The sequence below is a fragment of the Apis mellifera genome, linkage group LG14 (assembly GCF_003254395.2).
Source record: "Apis mellifera strain DH4 linkage group LG14, Amel_HAv3.1, whole genome shotgun sequence".
NCBI classification, from domain to species: domain Eukaryota; kingdom Metazoa; phylum Arthropoda; class Insecta; order Hymenoptera; family Apidae; genus Apis; species Apis mellifera.
The window spans coordinates 6117000-6144794 of NC_037651.1; the positions used below are offsets into that span (position 1 = coordinate 6117000).

General features: G+C 36.7%; 1 protein-coding gene and 1 non-coding gene across 8 annotated transcripts in view; one reads left to right on the plus strand and one right to left on the minus strand.

Annotated features, from left to right (window-relative positions):
* LOC726153 overlaps positions 1-27795 on the minus strand; it is a 301298-nt gene that overhangs the window by 83525 nt on the left and 189978 nt on the right. For all 7 annotated transcript variants that reach the window (XM_016916318.2, XM_006562316.3, XM_016916317.2 and 4 more), the window contains 2 exons: positions 27077-27224; positions 19335-19442 (listed from right to left, as the gene is read on the minus strand). In XM_016916318.2, coding sequence (XP_016771807.1) covers positions 19335-19442; positions 27077-27221 — 253 coding nt within the window. In that variant the 5' untranslated portion in view covers positions 27222-27224. The remainder of the gene's footprint in view (positions 1-19334; positions 19443-27076; positions 27225-27795) is intronic.
* Mir3787 (microRNA 3787) lies at positions 802-939 on the plus strand. The gene has a single exon (NR_039486.1). It is a non-coding gene; the product is annotated as a microRNA 3787 (primary transcript).

The following is a 27795-nucleotide window of genomic DNA, read 5'->3' on the forward strand; positions in this document are numbered from 1 at the left end:
TTATTATACGTCGTGCGTATTCCCCGGTTGAATATATTTCCCGAAATATCCCCCGCGACCTATCCTTTCCTCGGTTAATTAGTTAAATTCCCTTTTTCCCCTCGGTGATAAGCCAGCGGAATTTCACTCTTAACGACCCTCTCTCTGCACGGCTTTACGTCCGATCCTTTAAGGAAACAATGACAATGGGGAGGGAGGAAGGGAGGGAGGGAGGGACATCCGCAGCACCCTCTTTCTTCCTCCTACCGTTGCACGATCGAGAGAGCTCGGGGCGAGCGCGTACCACTGGGATGCATTCGCGATGTTCCAGTCATTGTTTCCACCCATGTAAAGTTCCCGATAAACGTCCGCGTTTCGTCTTTAACCGCCTCCTTCCTCCACGTCCACGGAGATTCCATTCGACGATGGCCGATGGCTAACAATAAACCCATTGTTTCCACGATTTTCTTACGTCCAGGCCAGGGATTATTCCGACTCCTCTCGATTAATAAAATACGCTCGGTTCTCGAGGGCAAATCGAAGTAAAATTTATATATATGATACGAGTGGATAATTTTTTCATCGCGAAATATCGTGGACGCATTGCGATCAGATCGGATGCGCTCGAATTTCGATTCTTATTCTCGAACGAGATTATTCTTCTATTCGTTCGATTTTTTCTTCTTCTCTCCAATATTCACGAGTCGCGGTGCTAGAGGAGATTTAATATTTCACCGTCGAAGAGAAACTCGGGGAACTCGGCGTATTATGTACACAGAGAATCAACAAAACAGTTCAAACAGAATCGACATAACATTCAATCATCACGCGTTATATAGGGAATCGATAAAACGAGTCGAGCTTGTGTGTGGAAACGTTCTAACAACATTGTGGAACAAACCAGCGCGTCAAAAATTGCTTCAATTTTGTAAATATCGACAGGTTTTGTAACCCGTGATTTCCTTGTCTGAAAAACAAAGCGGGATCGGTGGAACAACGAGAATCCAAAGCGCGGGGAGAAATTATGAATCGGCCGATCTACACTCTCCTCTGGAAAATTATACTACGAATTAACTGTCTAAAGTTTAGACACAACGAGACGAGGCGCAACAAGCGAGAAATCCGAGCAAGGACGAATACAGTGGCTCGATTGAAAATTATCTTTGATATTTTGGTGACTGAAAGAAGGAATTTCGAAAGAAATTTGAAAATATTTTAAAGAGAAAGGTTCTCTGACGATTGTTTACCCATTGATCAAGTTGTTATCTTCGAAGCTGTTCGAAATTTCCCCAATTTTTAATAGGATTTAATCGAATTTCAATTATGAGAATAGGAATTTCATAAGAATGTTAATGTTTTAGAAGAATCGATAAAAGATCCCATTCGAATCTTTAGAATTCTTTTCGAATTTGATATCCCAAAAATTGATTCAAGATTAATCTGATTACAAGAATAAAAAGAAAGAAAGGCAATGCACGATTACTCGACAAATTCTACCTAAATTTAAAATTTAATATCCAAGAAAAATTTCAAAACGTATCAATCAAGAGTTGAAAGTTCATTGAGGAAAGATGGAGAATGATATTGGCTATTATAAATTGAAAATTAGAAAATATAAATAGCTCTCCAATTTGATCTAAATACGTATTTTATTATTATTAAATATCGTTCTTTCGATATTTCACGGGAAGATTTTATATAAGTAGGACGATGGGCCAGTGTCAATGTTTTCATTACAAAAGGAGGCATGGTTCATTACCTGCCCATTATCTCCGAGATTTTATTAAAAGCAGCAAAGGGTAATTGCCTCCGCTACTAATTACAAAGAGTCACGGCGTTAACGATTTAACTCTTGCTTTGGAGGATATGTCTGGAAAGTGGAGACCTGCTCCCTGCCGAGTTAATTGCACGAGTACAACGCTTACAACGATTTTTGCGCAACTCGATTTTACAATCAACCTTTCGCCTCCTTGATACGCGAGGCGAAGAAACTACCCTTTGTTAGATTTAGCTCTTTGATAACGCACAAATTAAGCGTCCGATCCATACTCTTCCCCGTCTGGATGATTTAATCCAAAGATTAAAATTTAATTTTCATTATTCAGCATTTCGAGTTATATACAATTTTACAACAACTTTTCCCAAAAAATTCGAAAAACGAATCGTCAAAAATTTCTTCATCAAATCCATTTTTGAAACAATTTTAATAAAAAGAACCTTTGTTCTCCCCTATACTACTATTATATACCACACCATACTATAAAAATCAAAAAAACAAAAAATATTCCATCCCCTTCTTCATCGAAATAAATTTTGGAAAGTTCGCTTCGTTATTAACGGCGCGCAATAACAAAAGTGTAATTCTTCACGAAGAAACGCGACTGTTGTTAAATCGTTCTCATAAAAGTAGAGAGATGCGCGCTAGATTTCACCCCCTCCTCGATTTTCCAAATCCTCGATAATGGCCGTACGTACACCACGTGTCCACCTCCCCTCTCCCCAGACGTGTTACGCACGACAAACAATTGCAACTGCGTCCGCATGTGTATATATATACGTGCGTGTTGCACACAGAGGAGCGTATATATGCATTAAGTACTGGCCGTGTGTTTCGTCATCACAGGTGGCGATTCATCGGCGATTCCATCCATTGATCAAGCAACTGATCGATACTCGTATTCCCTATTGACTCGATTGTGTCTCCGCGCAATTAAGCCGGACGCTGGTCGATTCGTGGATGGACGCGTTTCTTTTTTTCTCTTTTTTCCTCTCCGCTGCGGAGGAAACCCGTTTAACAGCGGGTAATTCCTTGGATGGACGGATGGATGGAGCCGCGAATTTTCACGGATGAAAATTGGAACGATGGATTGGTAGAAGAAGATTACGACCGGCCAGATTTGGATGGAAGTTTTTTAATGAGAAGCGTGGTTTATTCCCAGTGATTTTTAATTGTTCGCCAGAGGAATTATCGGTGGCGAGAACGGTTTTTTCGAAAATGGATTTTCCACGATTCGAATGATGATCGACACATTATCGTCAAATTTAATAATCTTTCTCTCGAGATGAAGTTGAGCGAAACGAAAGGATTGATAATTTTTAAACGGTAAATTAAGACTAGATTCATTCTTCATTCCAATTTCTTTTGAAAATAAAATTGTCAAACTTGATTCGTTCGAAAACGAAGCCTTTAATTTCCAGTTAATTTCTTTTTTCCCCCGCCATTTTTACGTATATCTCTGTCTATACCTGATCCATCTTCCTCTTCCCCTATCCACCTTATTTTCGTGCTCGTTTCGATCGCACTTGGGTCGGTCGAATTGTACCCACGATTCTTCCATCATCGATGCTTCTTGCGCCCCCTCTCCCCTCGACGTCCCGAAATTCGACTTGGAACGGTACGTTTCAAAGTGGATATCCTGCACCACCCGGGCTTTTTATTGAAACTGGCGGCCAACGCTTCCAGGCGTTTGAAATTGATAACAGGTGGCGTGGGCGAGGCCCCCCGGGAGGGGGGGTTGGAAATGGATGAAAAAGGGAAACGAGATGACTTGGTTGGAGAAGAGTTATGTTACACGTGTATGTAAAGGGTGCAGCAGCCCCTTGATATAGGAGGGGCTGTACAGTTTAATCTTTGTTACTCGTGTTTCGAAATTTGACAGTTGGACAATTATTCACCGATATTCCCCCCGTTTCTTGTTTCGCTCCACGATCCTTCTCCCGAATTTTATCATTTAATCTGACCATCGAATCGAATCGGATAAATCGAGGCCAATTAAAATCGGATCAAGATGTATTTATTACATCGACGCGATCTCGTTATATCCTCCATTTTGAGAAATTATCTATCGTTCGAAGTCACGAGTTTAGAATTACAGAAAAAAAAAAGAAAAGAAAAATGATCTTTGTGCTTTTTTCTCTCGCAGCACGTTGAAACGACGCGAGAATAAAATGTCGCCCCAATATCTCCTAGCTCGCGAATAAAATATTCCCCGCGAATATTAAGATCGGATAAAAATTGCACGGTTTCGCGACGATTACAAGGGAAGGGGTCTTAAATCGTCGAAAATTCTCCAGAGAAATTTACGCGTCTTCCCCTTCCCCCTTCCTGCAAACAGATATAAGTCCCGAGTGTTTGATTCCCAACAATCCGATTTCACCTATACCTGCACGCACCCCTTGTATAGGTGTACAGTAACACTTTGGCAACGATAGTTTTTCAATGTCCAACAGAATTGCGCTCTCGAACCGTGTAAATTTGATGCAATCCCCCCTCTTCCCTCCCCCTGGGAGGGAGGGAGGAGCGATTTTTATCGAGGGAAATAATTATGCAGGAATAGAAAATAAGTAGATCTCGACGAAACAGATTCGAATCTCTTTCTATTCGGGTTTCGAGGGGAACGGCGGAAAATCAAACTTGGAAAGCTTTTTCCATTAGGGCGGGTGGATATTACAGGAGAGAGAGAGAGAGTGAAGAGAAATTCCATCGATTCTCAACCGGTTTACACCGCTTTACCGATCCGACCGATATTTTCCACGCCAGTATCTGTTCCTTTGCATCCCTCGAGGAGGGAGAAGGAGGGAGGAGAACATCTCCTTTCCCTTCTTTCATCATTTTTGTCCAATTTGCTCGATAAACATTGCTCGCTCGCGAAACGTTCCTATCGCAGGGATTGTCTTTTGAAATTCTAAACGTACGTTCGAGGGGAGAAAAAAAAAGAGAGAGAGAGAGAGAGACGAGGAAGGGATGGAAAATAAAACGTACGATTTGATTGATCAATAACGAAGAAAAAATTCTTCTTCTCTACGTCACGATGAATCCATTTAAATTTGTCGGATATAAATTTTCTCAAAAATCAAAACTGAATGTATAATTTCCCTCTCCTATTTTCATAGAATTATCTTCATAGAGTTATATTTATATTAAAAGAATTTATATTTATATTAGAATTATCTTCATAGAGTTATTATTTATAATTACTCTCAAAAATAGATTTCTTTCTTTTTTTTCCTTTTGTAAGCTATTCGAGAACGTAGAAAAAAGAAAAAAAATATTCTTCCTGTCTCTCTCTCTCTCTCTCTCGATCTCTAAAAAAGAAATCAGCCGAGTTGCAACACGAGTAACACGAGGGCAACGCGAATTGCACACACGTCGATTCGATTTAAGCTGGTTTCACGCGGGCTGGAATTTTGCAGGTGTGGGGCCAGTGTGCGCACGTCGGGACTCATGCATCGAAGGTGAATGGCAGGGGTGCATTGCGGGAGGGAGAGGGAAGGGGTGGCAATGTCGGACCGGTTGGCCTCTCGCGGGAAATACGTCGAGTATCTGAATAAATCGAAACAGCCAAAGTGATTCTCCAACTTAAATTAGTTTCTGCCTGGTATGGAGAGAGGCTAGGTACCACTCTCTCCCCTCCCCCCATCTCGCTCTCTCTTTCTCGCCCGCGGCCGGGCGAATCGGTCTGCTCGTGTCGCGCGGAACACGCGAATAGCTACCTTTACTTCTTTCTGGCCGAGCACCCGGCCTCGTCCTATCCGACTTTTTCCACCGTAAACGAATCCTCGACTGATTTCCAGACGCCGTTTCCTCTTTCTACACACACACACACACACACACACGGCGATCGTAAAACCCCCGACGATTTCGTTTGCAGTCTTACAGATGCCAAATTCAATGGAAGTTTTTTTTCTTTTTTTTTTTATGGGGGATGAATTGTAATTCTTGATGCAACGTTTTGAGAGAATTGAAGATGTTTGGCGAGAAGAATTGTTTTTGACGAGAGATTGAAGTTTGAAATAATATAAAGCTGGTTAATTTAATTGAAGCGAGTTAGAAATTAGGGAGAAGAATTTGGGACGCAAATTCGTCCTTTAAAAAATATCCAATATAGTCTTTATAGCTAACGTCCTTTCGAATGAATACGTACAAGAAAAAATTCCTCGAGTGAAATATCGCGAGGAATATTGTGTATTTTCTCAGATCACATTGGGTACGGGAAAACCTCGAAAATCTGAATAAATATTGATCCTTTCAACAGTTGGATGGCACAGATTTTAACGCATAAATTTTCGCGCGATGAAATCTGCATACAAATGATATCACGTCTCGGCAAATATTAAAATTACATTTATGAAAATCGCTTTAAGGTGTTCATCGACAACGATGACGACGAGAGAAAAAAGGGACGAATAATACACACACATACACGCGTATAAAAATATATAAAAGGAGAAAAAAAGAGGAAGAGAAGAAGAAGAAGAAGAAGAAGAAACGGGTCACGCGTTTGGAGATACAACAAGCGGCACACCATTTCATTTGCTTAAGCTTAATGGCCTTTTCTGTTACACAAAGACGGTTCAGAATGCCAGCCTTAATCTTTCCCATAAAACACTGATTGTGGATTGACTTTTAAATGCCTTGGAAGCACGGGAGAAAATAGCGGCCAGACCTAGTACCGTCTGGCACGAAACTCGTGAAACTTTCTTATTTTTCTTCCACCTTGCTCTTATTCGTTTTTTTGGACAGAAACAATACTTTCGCTCGTCTTGTTACGTTTTTGCCTCGAAATAAAATCGATCAACGCGACTTGCTTCGTTTTTCTACGTTCAATCCTTCGATTTATCATTTGAATTGGTTTAACATCGAAATGAAAGGTGTTATCGTTTTAAATATTTCGAAAAGAACCTTCGTTGAATTTTTCAAATTCTAGGAATCGACTGATCGAATATCGCGAAATGATCGATTAAAAAGATTATTTATATTGAGGACGAATTTGAAAGGAAAATGGAACTCTAACTTTAAACTGTCGTGTTTAAATCGTACGAAAAATGGGAATAATATTATACGACGCGTTGTTTGCACCGCGGACACGATACTGGTAATTAGGAGGAATTAATTAAACCATCAGCGAAGAATTTAATCAATAAAACAAACAGCTTTCGTACTATTTGCGGTGGAAAGCACGTGCCACGCGTTCCTCGTGTTGCCCACTTTCATCGATAACAAGAGAACTGTTTGTCAAACAGAAGTGTTTATAAAATAAATCAATTGGCAATTTCATTCGGTTTATTTCGCATTTTCCACTCCGCACTGATACATCACGCGTGTATCGTATCAAAAGGGAAAGAAAAAAAAAAAAAAAAAAAAAGAAGATAAATCGAAACTTATTCTATTCAAAATAGAAAAAATAATTTTTCATATTTCTTTCTATATCGTATTTTTAAAAATCATCGTTATTTAAATATTTACGATAATGATTTCTTGTATTTATTTTTACAAATACAAGAGATAGAATGCCTATTAATCGGGAATAATATAAAATAATTGATCACGATCATGAGTGATTCATTATTCGGGGCGAAATAGAGATATTTTCCGGCTGAATACAATCGCGATTTATAAATTATCATGTAGCGGTGAATAACGGAACTAGGAGGAATTTAGCGCGTTAATAATTTTCATAATGAAATCGACAATGCTAAATAATCGCAATATTGCCGTTTAATTCGCTTCTATTATAACTCGCCTCGCCTATTTATTAATAAGCATAATAAACGCGCCCGATATACATATTTTAACAACCGTACGATACGTTAAAATTGTATCGAGTGAAAAAAAAAGTCGATCGATCGTTTCGTCCAAAATCGATCAAAATTTTGAAAAAGAAAAAATGTTAAACGCTGACGAAAATTATCAACTTAATGTTTATGATCGAATGGGAATGGAGAATGAACTGGATAGGATTGAGAAACTCGAGGAAAAGAAGTATTTAAGATTATGTTCTTAAATGTTTCGAGAGTTGAAAAGTTTTCCCTCCTATTCGAAACGTCGATATTCGAGTTTTAAATTTCTTTCGCCCAAGGAAAATCTTTTATCGAGGGAACATCTTTTATACGGAATTAGCCAAGTGGAAACAATTCGGGATGATCGAGGAGGATGTGTTAACCGATTAAATTGTTAATCACTGCTCCAAACAATTGGACTAATTTATGGATGATGATGATGAAAAAAAAACTTTCTCAAAGTTCAAAATATCTTAAACAAAAGAGAAGAAAAGATGCAACAGATACAAATATTTTCTAAATTTCATTGATAAATTTAATCTTTTAAATATAATAATATAAATTTTCCACGAAATAAAATGGAAATAAAATTTGAGAACGCGAGAACAATCAATTAGACGAGCTACTTGGCCAGATCTATGGATCGTTCCCATCTTGCTAATTCGGTCTTAAATTAACCGGCCATGGATTACGGATCCTTTTACAAACACTCCTATCCTCCATAGGGGATTAAAATAGGTAGGAGAATAAAAGGAGGAGGAGGAGAAGAAGAAGAAGGGGTTCGTTAACATTAATAAGCATTGAACGACGTAGTTTAGCTCGGCAATAAATCTTACGCCGTGTATGCGAATTCAAGAATACAGTCTAATATGGCAGAGTGGAGTATAGTGAAGCAACATTTCACCGTAAATTTACGGTGCACTGCGATGCGGACGATATTCTCCCGGGGATCAAGAAAGTCGAAATTATATACACGAGATGTTACGACGTTGCAACCGAGCATCCTAATTCTTACAATTTTCCCCCCTTCTTGTTGTTTAAAATGGGTGTTCATTTAATCCTTTCATTGGATATAAACATATGTTTCTGCGATAAATACGAGTAGACGAAATTTTCTCGAAAAAACGTAATTTCGAAAAGATGGAATATTGGAAATTTATTAAGAATAATTGAATAAATTTAGAAAATTTAATCGAAGGAAGAGATGTGCTTCTTCGATATATTGTATATGTAATTTAAAGAAATTTAACGATGGAATATTTTTAATTTAATTTTTATCCTTATTTTAACAAGTAATAATGCAAATAACTCGTTGGTCACTTCGTATTGAAATACTGATTGAATATTATTCTGAATATTATATGTAAATCAAACATTAATTGATAAACTGTATATATATATCAAAATTCATAAATACAGTTAATACAAATTTAGAGAGAAATAATTTTCATATATACAACAATATTATCATTAATAACTTGTATATATCGATTAATAATAACGAAGAAATAAAAATTTAGCAATAAAAAAACGAATGACCAACGAGATATTTATCGATATTAATTTAAAAAAAAAAAAAAATACGACTTACAGTTACTGATTCATTGTATCTGTAGTTTTTCAAAAATTCCCATGCACACTCGATGCACATTACTTGAATAATACTTTAAATATTTTTCACGCATATTTATTGCCAACGATAAAAAAATTCTGGGGAAAAAAAAATCTACGCGCGATCGATTAATTATATTAAAAATTATCGCGAACGATTTAATCCGATATAAACGGATATAAATAATTGCAAAATAATCACGTAAAAAGCAATATCGAAGATAAATTACACACCCACGTGCGAGAATAGAACAATAAGGAAGAAAATTATAAGAGAGAAATTCTACACGCGTCCGACTTTAAGAACGTTCGAACGTCGAATGAGCCGAATGTAATATCAACAATGGGAGAAGGTTATAAGAAATCGGGAAACAAATCATCGGAACGTCTCGTATAATAACACTCGATATTATTTACATCGAATACTCGATCTATGATTAAATTAAACGATATTATTATAATTTAATTATATTTTTATTTCATTTATTCAAATTGATAAAAGAATTTTTTAAATAATTTCCAATATTATCATTAATAATACTATTTTATTTAATAAATAAATTAATTAAAAACAACAAATAATAATCAACGTGATTATTACTCTTAATTTTTATTAATTTTAATTAATATACTTTGATTCTATTCGACATTAACAATTAAAGCTACATTCGACGTTATAAATTTAAACGAATTATTCCAATTGATCCCGGATCAACTTTTAAGACCAAAACTCGTAGCAAATTGCGCGAAATGGATAACCTAAAAAGCGCATTGGACAAGTAATGGGCGATACCATTAACCTGGGTAAGCGAAACGAATTTAAAATATCGTAAAGAACGATAGGGCGGAAGGAAAGTGGCAAACTTGAAAGGCCTAAGAGCAAATGATGCTAAAACAGAGAGGAAGGGAGGGGGAGATAGTTTTTATATAATATCACAAGAGCGAGAGCTTTCGCAGTTAGAAGGATCATAGCCTCGCAAAGCCAGGATTATATCCTCAAGAGTTTGCCAGCTTTCGACTCTCATTTAAAGGGTTTAATGGCGCGTACCGGAAGTGGAGAGGAAGAAAAATCTCGCGCAGAGAATAGAGAAGGAAACTAACGAAAGAAAAAAGAAAAAAAATTAAATAGAGAGAAGAGAAAAAAAGCACGAATGGAGGAGAACCTACAGGTGGACATCGGGTACAGTTAACCATTCCCATCGAATCTTTAATCCCATTCGATTCCCCCATTGACACTAACCTAAAAAACTGCCTCCGGGAGAGGGATAAACGGATATTTCCTTCTTCTCCTCGAATCTCCCAGATTTCTCGAATAAAACACGCCTCTCTATGAATACAAAAGAAACTCTATCCCACTGTGTGCTATAGGCAGTAAAAAAAAGACGAGAGAAGACTCGCATAACTCTTATCCACGTTTGTTTTATATATCGCGCACTTTGGGAGAGTGGGGAGGGAAAGTGGAGAGAGTAAAAAGACGAGTACAAGAGCCGAAAGAAAAAGGGGATAAGAAGGGGTTTGGGATCATAAAACTGGAAACCACGCCACGCGATTCGCCGTCTTCTGCCCACTTAACCGCCCCACACCCGCCCTGCTACGAGTCCCATGTTTGATACAGTTATCCCTGGATGGGGAACGATCCTTGAGAAGGATTAAATGCAACTCTCGTCCGCGCACGTGCGGATAAAAATACCGATCGTAAAAAATAAAGTAACCCCGGCATTGTTGCTCTATCGTCGAAGAAAGAGCGAGTATCGCGAGAGAGAGAGAGAAAAAAAAAGGATATCTCGACACTTACGATTTTCAATCCTCATCGTTGAAGGAGAAACGCGTCCATTGTACATGATCCTTTTTTTATATAATCTGCCTTGATGGCGGACAGATCGCGGGAGAAGAGGATATTCAAAAATGCATAACTGTTTCGAACGATGATCGAATGAATTTAAAATTTTGAAAGGAATAAGTGAATTTATATTATTCGGATATGATTGATGATCTCTTGGAAAAATGAGATTTGAAAAAAGTATGTTTCTTTTTTATCAAGTATTTAAAGTAGAATTTACTTTATTTTCGTTAATTATGAATTTTCTTTCCTTTTGAAAGAAAGTTCATAAACGAAATTCGTGTAATTAAACTTCTCTTTACTGTGATACTCTGAATATATATTTTTACGTTTGAAATAAATTCCTAAGGGTCTTCATATTCTAGGAATAGAAATGTTTCTAAAAAAAAATAATAATTTTTAAAATACTAATTATAAAGAGATTGCTTGCTTGATATTAAAAAGTACGATTTAAACTACCTAAAATATCTATTTTATATATACAAATGATCGTAATTAAAATGTTATAAAAATAAGTATGTCTCGTTATACTTTTATCTTTGTTTTAATATTAATCCAATTTGCTTGAACAAAACAGAAAAAGTTACGAAACGTAATCCGTAAGGGAGAGAATCACCCGATAATTATCGGGAACTCGATTGCAAACTCGATTTATGGAAAGTCGTAACAATACGAGCAAATTAGATGTTCGTACATGACATGTATACATGCGAATTTATGACCCGTTTCTCTAAACATGTGTACACTTTCCCTTCCCCCTGTATATGTATTTTATTTTTCCACTCTGATCTCGTTATCGGTGAATTTAATTAATCTAATTAAACGAAACATAATTCCATGCAAAACCGCGTTACATCATCACGAAGTTGTAGCACGAGAGGCAGGGTATTGCGTTTGTCGTGCAGTAACAATTTCCACGAGGCGATTACAACGAATCAGGATGAAACGTTCCTCCACTTTTAATGGGAATACCCTGGTTATCATTCACGTAACAGTTAACAAGCACGTGTTTCCCTACCGGTGGAGATGGCACGTTTTGTTTCGACGAAGTTATACCACCGGATTCGAATTTAACTGTATATGTTTGAAACAATGCTTCGCTATACCATAAGGATACTAGATTATATAGAAAATGTTTGAAAATAACTTCGAGATTGAAAGTTCGTCGCTAAATATTTTGTAATGCGATTTTATATTGAAAAATTCGACAGGGAATTTATAGAGAAAATTGAAAATCGAAAGATTTTAATCATTGTGGGATATATTTTTAGGAAATATTTGATGAAAAATGAAGATTCAAAGATTTTAACAATCATTAGATATTTTGTATTTGATGAAAAATTACGATAAAGATTAAAAGTTGATCAAAGACTGATCAAATATTTTCATATTTCAACAATATGTTTTTATATTCTAAAAATTTTGCAAGATTAGATCGTGATATAATTGAATGACTTTCGATTTTTAGATTTCATTAATTATTTAAATTCTGGAATAATTAATTCAATCACTAAATAAACTTGTATGAAAATAAGTTGAATTTCTTAGTTCGATTTTAATTAAATTGTATTAGCAAGCTCGAATTTGACATTTTTCACTGTTTAAATGAAAATAATATGGAAGAAATTTTATACTAAACAATATGCATGTCGTGTGACATTTGCTTATACATTCTCGCGTATTATGGAAAACGACGACGATATGTGAAAATTATGACTTTTAATTATGAATTATTCATATAACACGGCACGCTGTTCAATTATTAATTAATACGTAGCAGTTTCTGCAGAGTCAAAACGTTTGCTGAATGTATGAATACTTCACATGTCGCGTGTATAACCAAACAAATACATCAACTTTCTCATTCCCTCTTTGCATTCCATAAATATCTAGCAAGATCGTCAGTTTTGTTATTCATCTATTAATTTTCCCAGTAAATTTTGCAAAAAAAAAAAAATCTTTATAATTTATGCATTAAAAAATCTATATTAAAACACGGAATAAAAATCTAATAAATACATGTATTAATTTAAAAATATACTAAATTATTTTATTATTATTCCTATTCTTCCAATTTCTTTTATAAAGAATATACTAATATCTATTGTATGTCTATGAAAATATGAGGTTAAAACCGAACTGAATATATTGATTCTAACTATTTTATAGATTTATTCGAATTGGTATCTATTTTGTAATTTCAGTACCAAAACATACGAAAAACTAAAGATATTTATCAATAAATTTATTAAGATACAAATTTTATAACAAATAGAGACGTTTTCGTAGCGAGAAATAATTTACGCATTTATTTGCTACTTATTGCGCAGTAAAATTATTCGCAATAACGAATGCTACGTAGTATACGAATGCTACCTATTTTTGATTAATATATTTCCGAAATATTAAAATAAGTATTCACAACTTAAAATGACGGAAATATAATGTAATAAAATGCAATTTATAATCCATGAGAAAGAAATAAATCGTAAAATTTAACATACCACGTGAAAATTTCCTGCCATGATGACGATATCTCCTTCCTTTCCTCTCGATACAAGAAAATATCAAGGAAAACAATCTTTCACGATATATTTTTCATCCTATTAATCGTTCAAAACTTTTTTTGTAAAGTATGTTCACTAAACACTAACAAGAACACTTTAATTATCAATTAATTACACGAAGTCACTGATTAATTGCGCACAAAACGACCGACGCCATGATTTGCGCGGGAACGACGCGAATTCTATAGAACTTCGCGCAATTTCGCGCATCTTCGGATATCTTCGGCGCATCTTCGGGTATTTTCGGCGCATCTTCGGGAATCTTCGGCGCATCTTCGGGTATCTTCGGTGCATCTCTAATGGAATCTAGCATATAGATATAACGCGAATTTTGAAATTTATTTCGTTCTTATTCATTACGAATATTTCGACTCATCATTTATCTAAATAATTTTACTTTCTTGCGGGGCTCATAAAGCATCAATCATTCGATATAAATTCATGACAGATTCCATCATATAGATTACCGAATGAAAAAGAATCGTCCTAGTCGTAAATCAGCACATTAATTCGTAATGAGATTATCATAATAAATCACTATTCTCCCTTCTACCCATTGCTCGAGCTCATTTCGTATTATAAGTGACCTATATTCCTCATGAATATCCAGCCAGTTGATAATTGTCGATACTTTTCAATTTTCCGTTATTTTCGTATTCGACGAAATAGTACGATTTTCGATCAGTTCGATTTTCAATTGAAACCAACCCCAACGGGGGCATAATTGAAATTAACGGTAGGAGACATTTTTTTTTTTAGAAAAAAAGGGAGGGGGTAAATGGAATTCAATTTGAGGATAATTAATGTGTGTCGTGCACGTAAACGCTTTAAATAATGCACTTTTGGACTGGAAATGCAACGAGTTTCAACGGAAAGTGTGCAAAATTTATGAAATTACTATTTTAAGAAATCTATTAAGAGGGAAAGCGAACAATGCACTTTTTCTAAAATAAAGCAAACCTTTAATCCAACTATTTTACAACAAAAACAAATAATAATATTCTCATAAAAGTTCCTATGAAAATAAATACTCTCACGTATATTTATATATATAGTTATCATGTTACGTTCACATTTATATCGACTGTCATAAATTTTCACACTCGTGACTTCGAGCACAAGTAATGATTCAGAGTGAAAGATATAAGGGCAATATTTTTGATAACGGTAATTTGTTGATTGCAATCCACTTTACCCCACTTATTATTTATTTAGAACTTTGGGGGATAAAGTGCATCGTCACGAAATATCACGTTAGATAACCTTTTGCCATCTTTTAAGGGTAGGAAACGTGACACTTGAATATATCTAGGCCGAAGTAAAGTGTGAGAGGTGTCGTATAAAATGACAGGAAGTGCCGGTAAAACTTCTCATACATGATACATCCTAATAAATACCATCCTAAAATATTCAGCTTGTGCGTTTTGCGAAAATATGCGATGCATAAAAAGTTTCGTAGATTATGGGAAACGAGATAAGCGCGCAATATCATCTCACGATTTTATTTTCATCCTATATCCTGCACCGAGCTAATGGAAACGTTTTCGTCGTCGAGTATCGTAAATTGTTTAAAATAAAAATCTCTTCGTTATAATTTTACAATCATTCCGTCACAATCGTTTCAAAAATTTGGAAGAAGTTACATTTTGCATGAAATAAAAAAATCATTTAAATAAATAAATAAATAAATAAATTACAAAAAAAACCGACGATGACGAAAATCGCTTGTAATAAATATTTATCGACATCGACAACTTTTAGACTTAAAAAATTTACAGAGAAACAGATTATTCATTATTATTAAAATAAAAAATTTGTCCAATAATTTTTTATTTACGGTTATTCGATTATTCTTTTATAGTTTATTCCTAGGAGACTAACATTCATTCCCAGAAACGACAAAAATAATACGTATCTAAAAATCTGTCGGAGGTGGAGCAACGAAATTCATTTTTTATAAAATCTCTCTTCGCCGCGGAGGCCGATATTGCATCCGCTTTCCTTTTGATAGCTAATTTCTCAGAGGTATGAAAGCGCATCGAGTTGGTTCGTAGATTCGCCTCTTCGCATAATTATACCTCCCCGGAAATCCCGTTATACAGATATATAGAGAAATATGGGAAGCTCGACAGGCCGAAAAGCGTATTTTCTTCGGATGAAACAAGATCCAAGCACTGGTTACATTACAGTATTAACATTCCTTTTTAACCGATAACCGACAAAGTGAAGAAAATAAATGGAGGAGAATAATTCTTCGATCCAATATCCTTTCATTCGCACAAAGGACCCTCCCCTCCCCGAAGAATGAAACTCGAAGTTAGAATTAATTGGCAATCTATTACGAATCGAAATTTAAATTCAACTCGAGTCGGTCACGGTGCAGTTCAATCCTAGAATCGTGCCGTGTTACAGTTTTCTATCTGATATATCACCCTTTCGAAACCTTGGCTGACTCCCTAAATTTCTCAATTTATTCAGAGATTCATCAATTAAAAAATAAAAAATTCTTCAAAATTCTCCATCATCAATCGTTCGATCAAAACGTTACAATATCCTCCTGCAAATTATTTCACCATCGAAATAAAAAATTACCCTTACATATCCCCATATCGAAAGATGAAAAATCCCTTCACGGAAAGGAACTCTATCACAAAGGTTACACGTAACGAGAAAAGGATGAAAAGAAATCCCGCCTCGACACCCCGAGAAACGATCGGTTTCCGAATCTCGGCCGGTCCTCGCAAAGGGGAGGGAGAGTTTTATTCGGCTGTTTCTCGTTCGGCGAACTTTCTTCTCTCACGTGTGTGCAGCGGTGAGAATTACACATATAGAAAGGAAGGTGAAGCCACGGGTCTCCCTGTGGTGAGTCGAGCGCTTGTAAATGCACGGAGGTATCCTCATCCCCCGATCCAAGGGTGGAACGTACGTGTATGTACAACGAGGAGGGGGTAGTATATGGACGCCGGAAGGTAGGCGGTTGGGAGGTACAGTGGGAACACAGTTCTTGCATTAGCCAAAGAAAGATTTCTGGGCGAATCGAGCGAGGGGAGTGGGGGGAGGTAGAACCGGGCGAAGAGTGGAACGAAGAAGAAAGGAAACCGAAGGTGTATATATATATATATATATATATATATATATATATATCTGTGTGTGTGTAGACAGGTCCGTTTCTTGCCGTGGCCATCGTTGGGCCACCGTTGATTTTTGTGTCGCCTGGTGGTAGTAGTGTCCCGTTCCTGGGATACTTTTCAGGGAGGCCCGCAGGGAGAAAAAGAAACGCGGGAAAAGAGGCTCGGTTTCAACGGCTGTCGACTCACTGGCTGGGATCTGAATACCGACAGGAGGAGGGAGGAGGAGAACTTATGAACTTTCTATCTGTGATTAATGCGCGAGTTTCTTTCTCAGAGGGGAAAGGAGGAGAGGGTTGGTTTTCAACCTCGTGATCGAAAAAAGGTATCTTACGTACTTAGAATGGAGGTATTCGATTTAGATTTGGAAAATTTATCGAGTCCAGAGTAATTTGGTTTGGTAAGTCGGTTAATCTTTGACGCGAGATGAACGATGGGTTTGAATAATGAAGAAAAAAATCGAATTATCCTTGATGGGATATTTCGTATTCGTTTCGTTTTCAGTTTAGCAAGTCTGAATAAATTGTTACTATATTAATAATTAATGTACGTCTTCTTTGCACGCGGGGAATACACGGGTTGTTGGCTCGAATAAGCGCTCTTAACATATTTATTCGTTGCAATCCGCGGATAACGTAACGAGATCATAAATAAAATATTAGATGAAGGAATCGTGTCCAATTTCATCTGGTTTTACAATACAGCTAGTGGAGGGGGGGGATGTTGGGCGAGCAAGATAGCACCTAGTCGATACCAAGGCTATCCTTATTTCTCCTTCTCCAAAGTCATATTTGTCTTATTGACCGGCGTATTCGTAGCAGCTTGTTCAACCGGTTGAACTAGCGAGACGTGAAACACGTTCTATATACAGCTCTCTCTGGTTTAAACTAAACCTCCATCCAGTTTCAAGCAAACCACGAAATTTCAAACTCCATCTTGTTATCCGTACGCCACTAACGAGGAGGAAAGAATATATAAGGGAGCGAAAGGGAGGGTGAAAATAAAGGAAAAAAAGAAAAGAGAAGAAAGGAAAAAAGGATTCGATCGGTGTGTGTTTACGAATCGGATCGGAAATCATGCAAATTTCGTAATGGCGCAAAGGAGGAAAATCCGATTCTCGTGGGAAGTTTCGCGAGTTTGCTAAATGCTCTCGAACGTATCCCCCCTGTCTCTAGTCAGATTCCCGAGAGAACTTGGAAACTAATGGCTGGAAGTCGATGATACTTCGCTTTTAAGGATCTGTTCGGTTCTCGTTCGTTCCTCACTGCGGCCAACAACCTTCCACTGCGTCGGGTTAACTTCGTAAAACGATCGCGCCAATCGCAACGATCCTCCACGTACAGATTCGTTCAAATTATAATTCGTTCCCGTCCAATTTTTTGTAATTTACATTGCTCGACACGGTAAGAATTGTTTTCAAAAAAAATCCCTTCAGAATTTCTTGATAATCTCATATATATACATTCAATTTATCGGGGAAGGAAGATATCTGAAAGAATTTGCAATCTGTTAAAATTAAAAAAGAAACACGTTATAATTAGTTCCAATTACGAGTTTTTTGATCAGGGATTGATCATACAAAATGCAATGTGTAAGACGTACCTTGTCACCGGATGTATTTAATGCATTTTTCATCAAAAACCTTCAACTAACTTCATCCAATATCATCTTATATACTTCCTCGTCCAAAATTTATTTACAATTTCTATGAAAACTTGTAACTAAAATTTAGAACGATTAAATTTAATATAAATAAACGGATTATTAATTGTTTCAATCAGATATATAGATCACACGTAAATTTGATTTCCTCCTCGAAGATAGAAAAGATATCTAATAATTTCCGTTTGAGAAAAATAATTGTACTAATAGAGGAAGAAATTGATCGAGTAATGTGGTTAATTGACCCATTCCCGATGAATACAGTTAATAAACCTGCTCACGATGCGTTTACCAGAATGAACCAGTTTCGAATCAATCGGTCATCCAATAACGGCCCCCCTCATTAATTTCTTCTTATAACGAAAGAATTAAAATTAAAAATATAAATTTTTATTAGTTTCCCCGGAACTGGATTGATATTCTTCCCAATTATCCTCTCCTTCCTCAGAAAAAAAAAAGAAACTTTTCAAATCTTCCCACATTTACACTTCTTCCCAAACAATCGTCACTGACAAAATGGACAGAATTATCGAACCAAAAATCGTCACTACGCGAATTTTTACCTGGAAATTGAGAATTGAAGGTAAATCAAGATCAGAGAGATTCAAAGAACGATCGAAACACGTTTCTCGAGGGGGCGCGGGGCCGCCATTAAACTTGAAAAAGCGGAAAAGCAAGGACGGAGACGTCAAAGAGCCTTGAATCCTGCCAGAAGTTCTCTCGTTTCAAAACGGGGGCCCAGGACAGACCCCTTTTCCAACGGAACGAAAGCTGTGCAAGCCAATAATTAATTGGCGTTTCCGCGCGAAACGGGTTGGGAAAGAGAGAGGGTTGCCATTCCCGTGTCTATAATTAATATTTAAATATTCGGCGTGATTATATGGTTGGGGGGAGGGGGAAGACGTTTATAAACGGAGATTATATATATATATATACATAGGATAGGAAACGAGTTATTAATGTTTCGGCAAGAGAGAAATTACTTACCGAGTATCTGGCTAAGAACGGTGCGGCCATCTTCGCCGAGGCAGGCGCTCCGGGCATCAAAGGGATTTGTGAATTGCACGAATGCATAGCCTTTGTGCATAGATATTCCTGGAACAACAAACGATCATGACGTTCCAATAGCCCGCTTCCTTTCTTCCAAGCAACGCGGACGGAATGAAACAGAAATACCAGGATAATGGGGGGAAATCTTTAATTAAAATTGTTTCCATGAATTTTGATGAGGAGCGCGGAGCCCCTCGGCCAGACTTTGCGGATCTTTGGGGGGAGAGGGGGGGGGGGGGGGAGGAAGAGATATCTCGTCATCGTTCCGGAATACCGGATCGAGAGGATGTTGGATTGTTCGAAGATTGGAAAGCGGGGAAGTGATTTTTTTATTTGTTTTCTTTTCCTTTTCTTTTTTTTTTTTTAAGCAAGAAATTTTACGAGAAGTTGAAAATTCTTTTTTTATTTATTTTTTTATCTAGTCGCTTGGTACTAGCGATTATTAGGAGGAATTATATTTTGAGATAGAAAAAAAAATAAATTATTTTTATTGTTAAGAAGTTTCGAACGAAACGGAGGAATTGATTTCTTTTTTTTTTTTTTTATATGTACCAAAGTGAAAAGAATTAATTTTAGCAGAGGAATTGCGGCTAGAATGTCTTGTGTCGCGAGCTGTTATTATATTATAAAGTTCATGAAACATTCGGATATTATCTCTCATCTTTAGACACGCGATTAAAAATGAATTTAAATATGCTTAATGCAGAAGCTTTTCTCTTTCGCCGAGAATTTTCTTAAATAAATTACAGGGACGTTCACTGGTATTTATTTTTCATGCGCGGCAGTTCCACGAGGAGTTTATCACAATCCGCGGGGAATAAATTTCTCCATTCCCCTTTCCTACATTTATCGACAATGAATTTTAATAAGATTCCGCGTAACGTTCAACACGTCACTTATTTTAATACTTGTTCTTTTGTCCATCTGTCGCAAAATATATTCCTTTTCACACATCGAATTAAACGAAAAAAAATAGTAGAAAATAAGATTTCTTTCCTTCTGATTTCTAATAATCAAAAATTTGAAATTAATTGAATTCCACCATTGAATTCTTCCAATTTCCAATTCGAATATTAAAGAAAAATACAATTAATTAATCATCGCATCAATTCGCACGAGGCATAATTCAAAAACAATGGATCCGTTGGAAGGAGGCGAGTAATAGGAGGATAAAATCCTCGAGATTTTCAACTTGACGTTATTAACATGTTCTAGGGAACTGGCGTTGCGAGATAAATTTTTTTTAAACCGTCACTGTCCGTTTCGGGAGTGGACACACGTTTCGTACGAAATATATCTGCATCCAGACCCGTGTACACCCGGGGCCATATATGTATAACCATGGCAGGAATATATGGAGATTTACATATTTGTTTCAGCATAATGAATTCCATGCATGGTCAGCTGCTAACCACGCAAAAGTTATTACGGGTACACAGATTACAGCGGCCTCCCGCGTTAAAATGAACGTATCTGCCGACTTGCTACGCAGACTGCCCACGGAATCGATGACCCAACTGTGCCATGTGGTAGCCGATGTAAAATTAAAAAACAAAAAAAAAAGGAAAAAAAAAGGAAAAAAAAGAAAGAAAGAAAGGAAAAAGAGCGAAAAAAGGAATGGAAGAATACAGAGACGAATTTTCGGGCGAGATATATAATATCCCGATCATTCAATTCATTTTCCAGATATTCGAAATTTATCGATATTCTTTTTTCTACTAAGAAGAATTTTCGTATCTGATAAATTTTAATCAATTAAATTACGAATCAAATTTGCGCAACAATATGTTCAATCAAAATAAATTGTATTTGTTATCATCAAAAAGATTGTATAACAAACTTTTTTTTTTTTTTTTCTTTTTTCCTTTCAACTCGATCGAATGATATTTCTCGGCCTTGAGCTAATCACTGGTTGTTCTGAACGATCGAAATTGGAATTGAAAGGCTAAAGGAATTAATACGCATCAGTTCTCACGACTTTCAGAGAGGACAATGATACGCGTGCAGAACAATTTAATACGATTCTCGGTCCACTACGTGCACCACTACGTTCTGCCCCACTCGATCCGTGCAATCTGCTCCGCGCAGCTGTCACAGTGGGGTCCAGCATCCCATAGTAGGTCCGCTCTATCTCCGACAATCTCAACCTTTTCCAATTTCACGTCTCCCTTGATTCGAGCCTCTTCTCCTCCAATAAGGATGCGGCACCCTTTTCTTCTGCGGGACGCAGCACACCGCGAAACAGTCGTCGGGGAGAATTGCGAATTGTCGTTGCGGCCGGCAGAGGTTGAAACTTTTATGGAACTTGCAACTCTCGTGCCGTGTGCCAGATAGGGCGAGACGGTTTTTTTTTTTGAACTTGTCGCTGGATTTTCTCTTTCTCTTTTTTTCTTTTCTTCTTTCCTTTTTTTTTTGAAAAGAAACTTATCTCTAAATCTGTCGTTTGAACAGGTTTTGGAAATCGAGAAATTAAGTTAATATCGAATAATTTGTAAAAGTATGCAACGAAATTCTTTAGAGAATTTCGATTCAATATTCTTTTCTTCGTAGAGGCGAAGAAAGAAATCTCGATCTTCTTTAAACTCCATTGTTTGATCATGTTATTAACCAAGTAACATTTGAAATAATAATCGAATTTCAAAAGTCGATTTTTGTTTTCCAACTAAAAACAAGCGGATATATTTCTTCATTGAAATGCAATATAATTAAACGCATATAATTATTTTCCTCCAACCAGAGGACGCCACTCCTCCGACACTTCGTGTTGTACATACTCCGATATTAAAACAATATTTTAACGCCCCGCCTATCATCATCACCGAACCAAACCAGAAATAATCGCGACGATTCGCACCGATATCTCCTCTAATGGATTCAAAAATATGGAAAAACTCGGCCTTTGTTTCGAGTAACTCGATATTTCTTGCTTCGCGTTTATTTCTCCCAACGCGGAAATCTGCATATATCCCCGTTTGTTTTTTGCCCCGCGCGGAAAAGTGAGAGAGAGAGAATCGAATTAAAAGGAAAAATAAGGGAGGGAGGATATCGACGTCGATTTCGCTTCGAAACCGATGGATCATCCATGGTGAACCGATTCCGATTCCGAATAACGAAAGCTGTTTTTTTTGTTATTTATTTATTTATTTTTTTGTTTTGATTCGACGGAAAAATGAGCGCTCAACTCCCCTTCCGCGCAATTTATGCATGTAGCCATCGTCTCTTTGATTGACGATAAAACACAACCGAGATCCGGATGTCGTTTTTTCGGCAGGGTAAATCGGGGACAGGGATGGAGTTTGAAAAGCGGGTGGAAAAGTTGGAGGCACTTGCTTACCCTGCATTTGGGTCAGTTTAGAGAAACAGAGAGAGAGAGAGAGAAAAGGGAAGGGTTTTGAAAAGTTTTGTGAAATTTTTTTTGTCTTTTCTTTCTTTTTTTTTTTTTTTCATTACGAAAAATGTTTAACGCAGTTAGTTTGTCGATTTAATTACAGTAGGGCGTCGATTAGTAGGAGGATTATACGTTCATGGGAACTGGGATGTCGATTAAATTGTGTATTTATGCGAGGCAACTTTTCATGCAGTCGATTAAAGTTGAGGATATTAATTTTTAATGGAGAAAGAGATAGAGAGTGAGAATTTTTGTTTCAATTATCTGATTCTCATCTGAGGATTTTTATATATTTTGGTATCAGTAGATTGGTTAGAAAAAAATTATTTGTAAAAAGACAAAGAAAAGAAAGAAAGGAAAATAATTCATTTTAACAGGTGCTCACGTTGGATCACAATTTAATATCAAAATTGAATAATAAAATTTGGACACGAGCATACAGAGCGTTAATATATTCATAGAATATTTTTAAAGTGATACACGAAAATCGAAGCTTATTTATTAATCCTCCTATTATCAAATTTTTCCTCCCAAATATCAATTTCTTTCTTTCCTATCTTCTTCTTGTGCCATTCTAATTTCGTCCAATTCCAATTTTTCATAAATTCATTCACAAATTTCTCCTTCGAAACACGAAAAACAAAGTGTCGAAGAAAAATAAAGAAAGATCCCTTCCAACCACAAAAGAAAGTTTCGAATCCAAAGCTTGAAACGAACTCTCGAGAAACAAAAAAAAAAAAAGAAACTCCTCGAAACAATTAAACATTAAAGTGTCACCGCATTATCAGTCAAGTCCAAAGATTCAGTCACGGGTCAGTCTGCATCCACCCAGCCGAAATTCTTCCACGAAATCTGGGAGGCAGCAAACCCGACCGAAATCTCGTCGGAGGGCAGCGTGCTGTCTGGTGACCGGCGATAAACAGCTTACTTTCACCAGCTTCCTCGATAAACCGGGCCAGACAATAAATGCAGCGACGACAATGCGTCCAACTTTACGGAGGAAACGAAGGACGAATTAAAAGGGGTGGGTTCGATTCGACGGATAAGACGACGACCGCATCCCTACCCCTTCCTCCTCTCCCCTCCCCACTCCTCTGTGACAGCTGTACGAGGCAGATTGCGCGGGTCAAGTGGGACCCGTTCCGGATTGTGGCCGAGTGTTGTCCACAACTGGACTGCAGCTTAATTTTATTTCCAAGTTTCTCCGTGGCTTCCATCCCTCTCCCCTCTTCCCCGATGAACCGAACACCGATCGAAGGATCGAGCTAATTCTGCGTTTGACGCCGAACCAAACGTTTCGAGAGATTTCGCCATTCTTTTTGAATGGAAAAAAAAGAAGCCATGGTTTCGTGATATTTTTATATTTTTGAGATTTTTGAAATATCGAAGGAGAAGCTTATAAGCTTCTCTCGAGGAGAATGATATTTTTTTATTTATTAAGATTCTTGTGTATTGTTAGAGAGGTTATGGTTCTTTTGAGTTTTTTATTATTTACTTGAATGGTCAGCTATAAGAAAGACGAGTGAATAAATAATAAAGAAACGTTTGAAAATAATTCGAGGAATTATTAGATCGATTCGCGCGATGTGCAAGAGAATATAAGTGAAATTGATGAATTCTCGCGAGAAATTACAGTGAAAGCGTGCAACAGCGTCGTGTGTGGTATCGTAAGTGGAATCGTATTATTTAAATTTAACGGGGAAAGTTTCCGTTACAGGCGTTACACGAGACGTATTACACGACTTCCGGCCCAGGGAAACTAACGTCATAGACTGCGCTTTAATTTTCCTTGCCTCCAGAAACACCGAACACGGATCGCATCGCTGCTACCACCAGTGACAGCTGTACGCAACAGAGACTCCCAAGGAACTCGTGAAATTCGCGTAAGCGGGGACCGAGTTTCCCGAAACTTGCCCCTCCATCGGTAAAAGTGTGATACTTTTACTAATGAAATACTATCCTCGTTGCTGCTCGTCAAACGCTGCTCCCTCAACTTCAAATTAACTTAAGAAATATCTTTTGAACAACACCTGAGCATACTTCTGAATTCTAATGCAGGGGAGAGAAGAGAAAAAGATTATTTCTTCTTTCTTTTTGGAGGGGGGAAAAATAAATACTTGGAAATGTTCGAAGATCTTTTCTCTTTTTGTGGACAATCAAAGTTTCCTCCTATCCATCGTAATTGCTCTAAAAAAAATTAATTCTCGCTTATCTCTAACATCTCTTCTTTCTTTCATCAAATCAGGGAAGAGTTTCTACTTCTCTAAATATATATATTTTCTCTCGAATTATTATCGCGATACGTTTAAAAAGTTCGAATGAAAATTCGAGGAAACGACAGTTATCCCGTGAAAATGACTAACCCAGCGATAAAACCGATTTTAACGAGAAACTCAATCTTCGTGCCATCAATCGACCGATCTCTTTCTCTCTTTCTCTCTCTTTCTCTGCGCGCGTGCACACACCGGATTTACCCGGTTTCCAATAAAGTACGTTTCCCGAAACGAAGTTAGCGTTACAGTGAAAGCAAGGGGAGTGATCGGTGGTGAAACTGGAGACGGATATCCAATCGGGATATCGAAGGTCAAGGAGCTATCACGGCACAAATTGGGTTACCGAGGACCCCCGAGCGTATCGAGAAAATCCTATTTCCAACTCGCTATTTTTCTCCCCCTCCGACCACCGACGGCTTTTTATACCGGATAACAGCGCGACTCTTTACCCGTTATCCGAGCCAGGGATCTTTGAATCTTCTCAACTTCGCCAACCAGTTTTGTAACTACACACCGTGCTTTTCGACTTTTCCTACTTTTCCCGTCCAACTGATCCCGCGGCTAACGCTGCAAAACGGTATTTTGTATCTGTTTCTTTCTTTCTTTTTTTTCTTCTTTTTTTTTTTTTTTAATTTCAAATAATACCGGACGAGACTTTTTGTTCTCTCACTCTCTCTCTCTTTTTTTGTTTTTTGTTCTCGTACATTCGAACAGAATTTTGTCTTTTTTTCCCTTTTTTTTTCTCGTTTTGTCAGATCGTTGTATTTGGAATCGTTGGAACGATGGGAATATCGGTATTTTATTCCGGAATTAAAATATTATTAGAATTTATTTGGAATATTTGTTGTTTTTTTTTTATATAAATAATGATTGATTAAACGATTGTGTTTAAAATAATCCGTTTCTTCGAATTTTTGTTTGTTTGTTTTTCCTGGTTAAAATTATTTAAATTCGTTTGAAATTATTGTATAGTATATTGTATGGAATTAAGAATTAATTTAAAATATATTTGTACGATTGAATGGATATTTCGGAGGATTTGAAACGGAGCATTTGCAATAATATATGAACGATACAAATGTATACGTTAGATTATTTTTAGTATTTTTGATTTTATATAAGGTTGTATTTTGTTTGAGAGATTATCTCGTATTTTTTGATATTTCGATCATTTATTATTAAAAACGAAAATAACGTATAATCCTCTTTACGAAAAATGTAGGTTTGTATTAATTTTTATCAGAAAGCTCGATTCACGCAAAAATTCATTTTTAATCTCTTATGAATAAATTCTCGTTCTACCGTGAAATTACGGAAAGGAAATAATAATATATATATATATATATAAAAAAAAAAAAAAAAAAGAAAGGGAAGAAAAAAAAAGGAGTCAAATAATCCCTCTACAATTATTACATTTCGTAAAATAGTTTTATCATTCAAAGAATATCACCTATACTACCATTTTAAATAAATTTTTCAATCGTTTTTCAAGGAAAATCCTATCTCTCCTGAAATTATCTTCAACATTTTTTTAGTCTCGTTTGCATAATTATTACGTTTCGTAAAGTAACTTTTATTACACCACTGAAAAGATATCGCGTAATAATATTTAACATAAATTTTCCCTCGTTTCAAAGATACTACAAAACTTTGAAATATATATTATATACATATATATGTTTCACGGAATAATAAATTTTCATTTAACATTCACAGAAGAAGAAAAAAAAAATTATTTTCCAATGCAAAATCTTGAAAATCATTTCTAATAATATAATTCCAATTCCCATACAACGAGGCGCACTTTAAATAAATTTTCAATCCACCCCAATCCCTCCCCCTCCTCCTTCTCCTTTTCCACAAAAAAAGAAAGAAAGAAAGAAAAAAAAATCTAATTTGTGACTCTAACGAAAGAATCTCGAAGAAAATGTCAGGGTATATATATATATATATATATACGGGAGGCTGGCTGATCCTGCCTTTCGTTTATGTGATTTCACCGGAAAAAGGAACCTTACCTGCCAGACGGCCGTAACGCTGAAACATTCGCTCCACATCGGTCTTGCTGCACTGGAACGTGTTTAGATTCCCGACGAAAACCCGGGAATTCACCGCCTGTGGGTCCTGCGAATTGGTCTGGTTGCCCACTTTGCTCATCTTCATCGCCTGGAACAGAAGAATGTAACCGGATGCCGGTTTATCCTCGAACGTGATTCGGGTACGACGAATGCATACGTCGAAAAGTGATACAGCGATCGTTTTATCCCCCTCTATCCCTAAAACCTAGACTCTTATCCTTGTACGATCTTTCTTGTGCAAGATTATTTCCACATTATTAGATCCAGCGCAAACAAAATTAAACGAGTTGTTCATTTAATTATTCGAGATGGACCAATCGCAAAAAGATTTCAAGAAGAACAATTTTCGTCTCTGTAACGAATCGGCCACGTTGAGGACGAGACTTAACGAGACTTCGTCCTTTCGAATTGTCCGAAAGACGCTTGTTGCCAGCGTGGCTGCGACGAATTAATTAACGAGAGATCCCGTTCTGGGTGAAAAAAAAAAAAATGAAAAGTAGAAAAAAGGAAGCGGAAAGAATCGAGCTGTCGTCTACCCTCCCCGTAACACGGCACAAAACTAATGAGATCGTTACGCCACCGTCTCGCCACCTTTAAATAAATAGTCGAGCAACGCCGATTTTCCATGGAATCGGTTAATCTCGCGGATTATATGATCA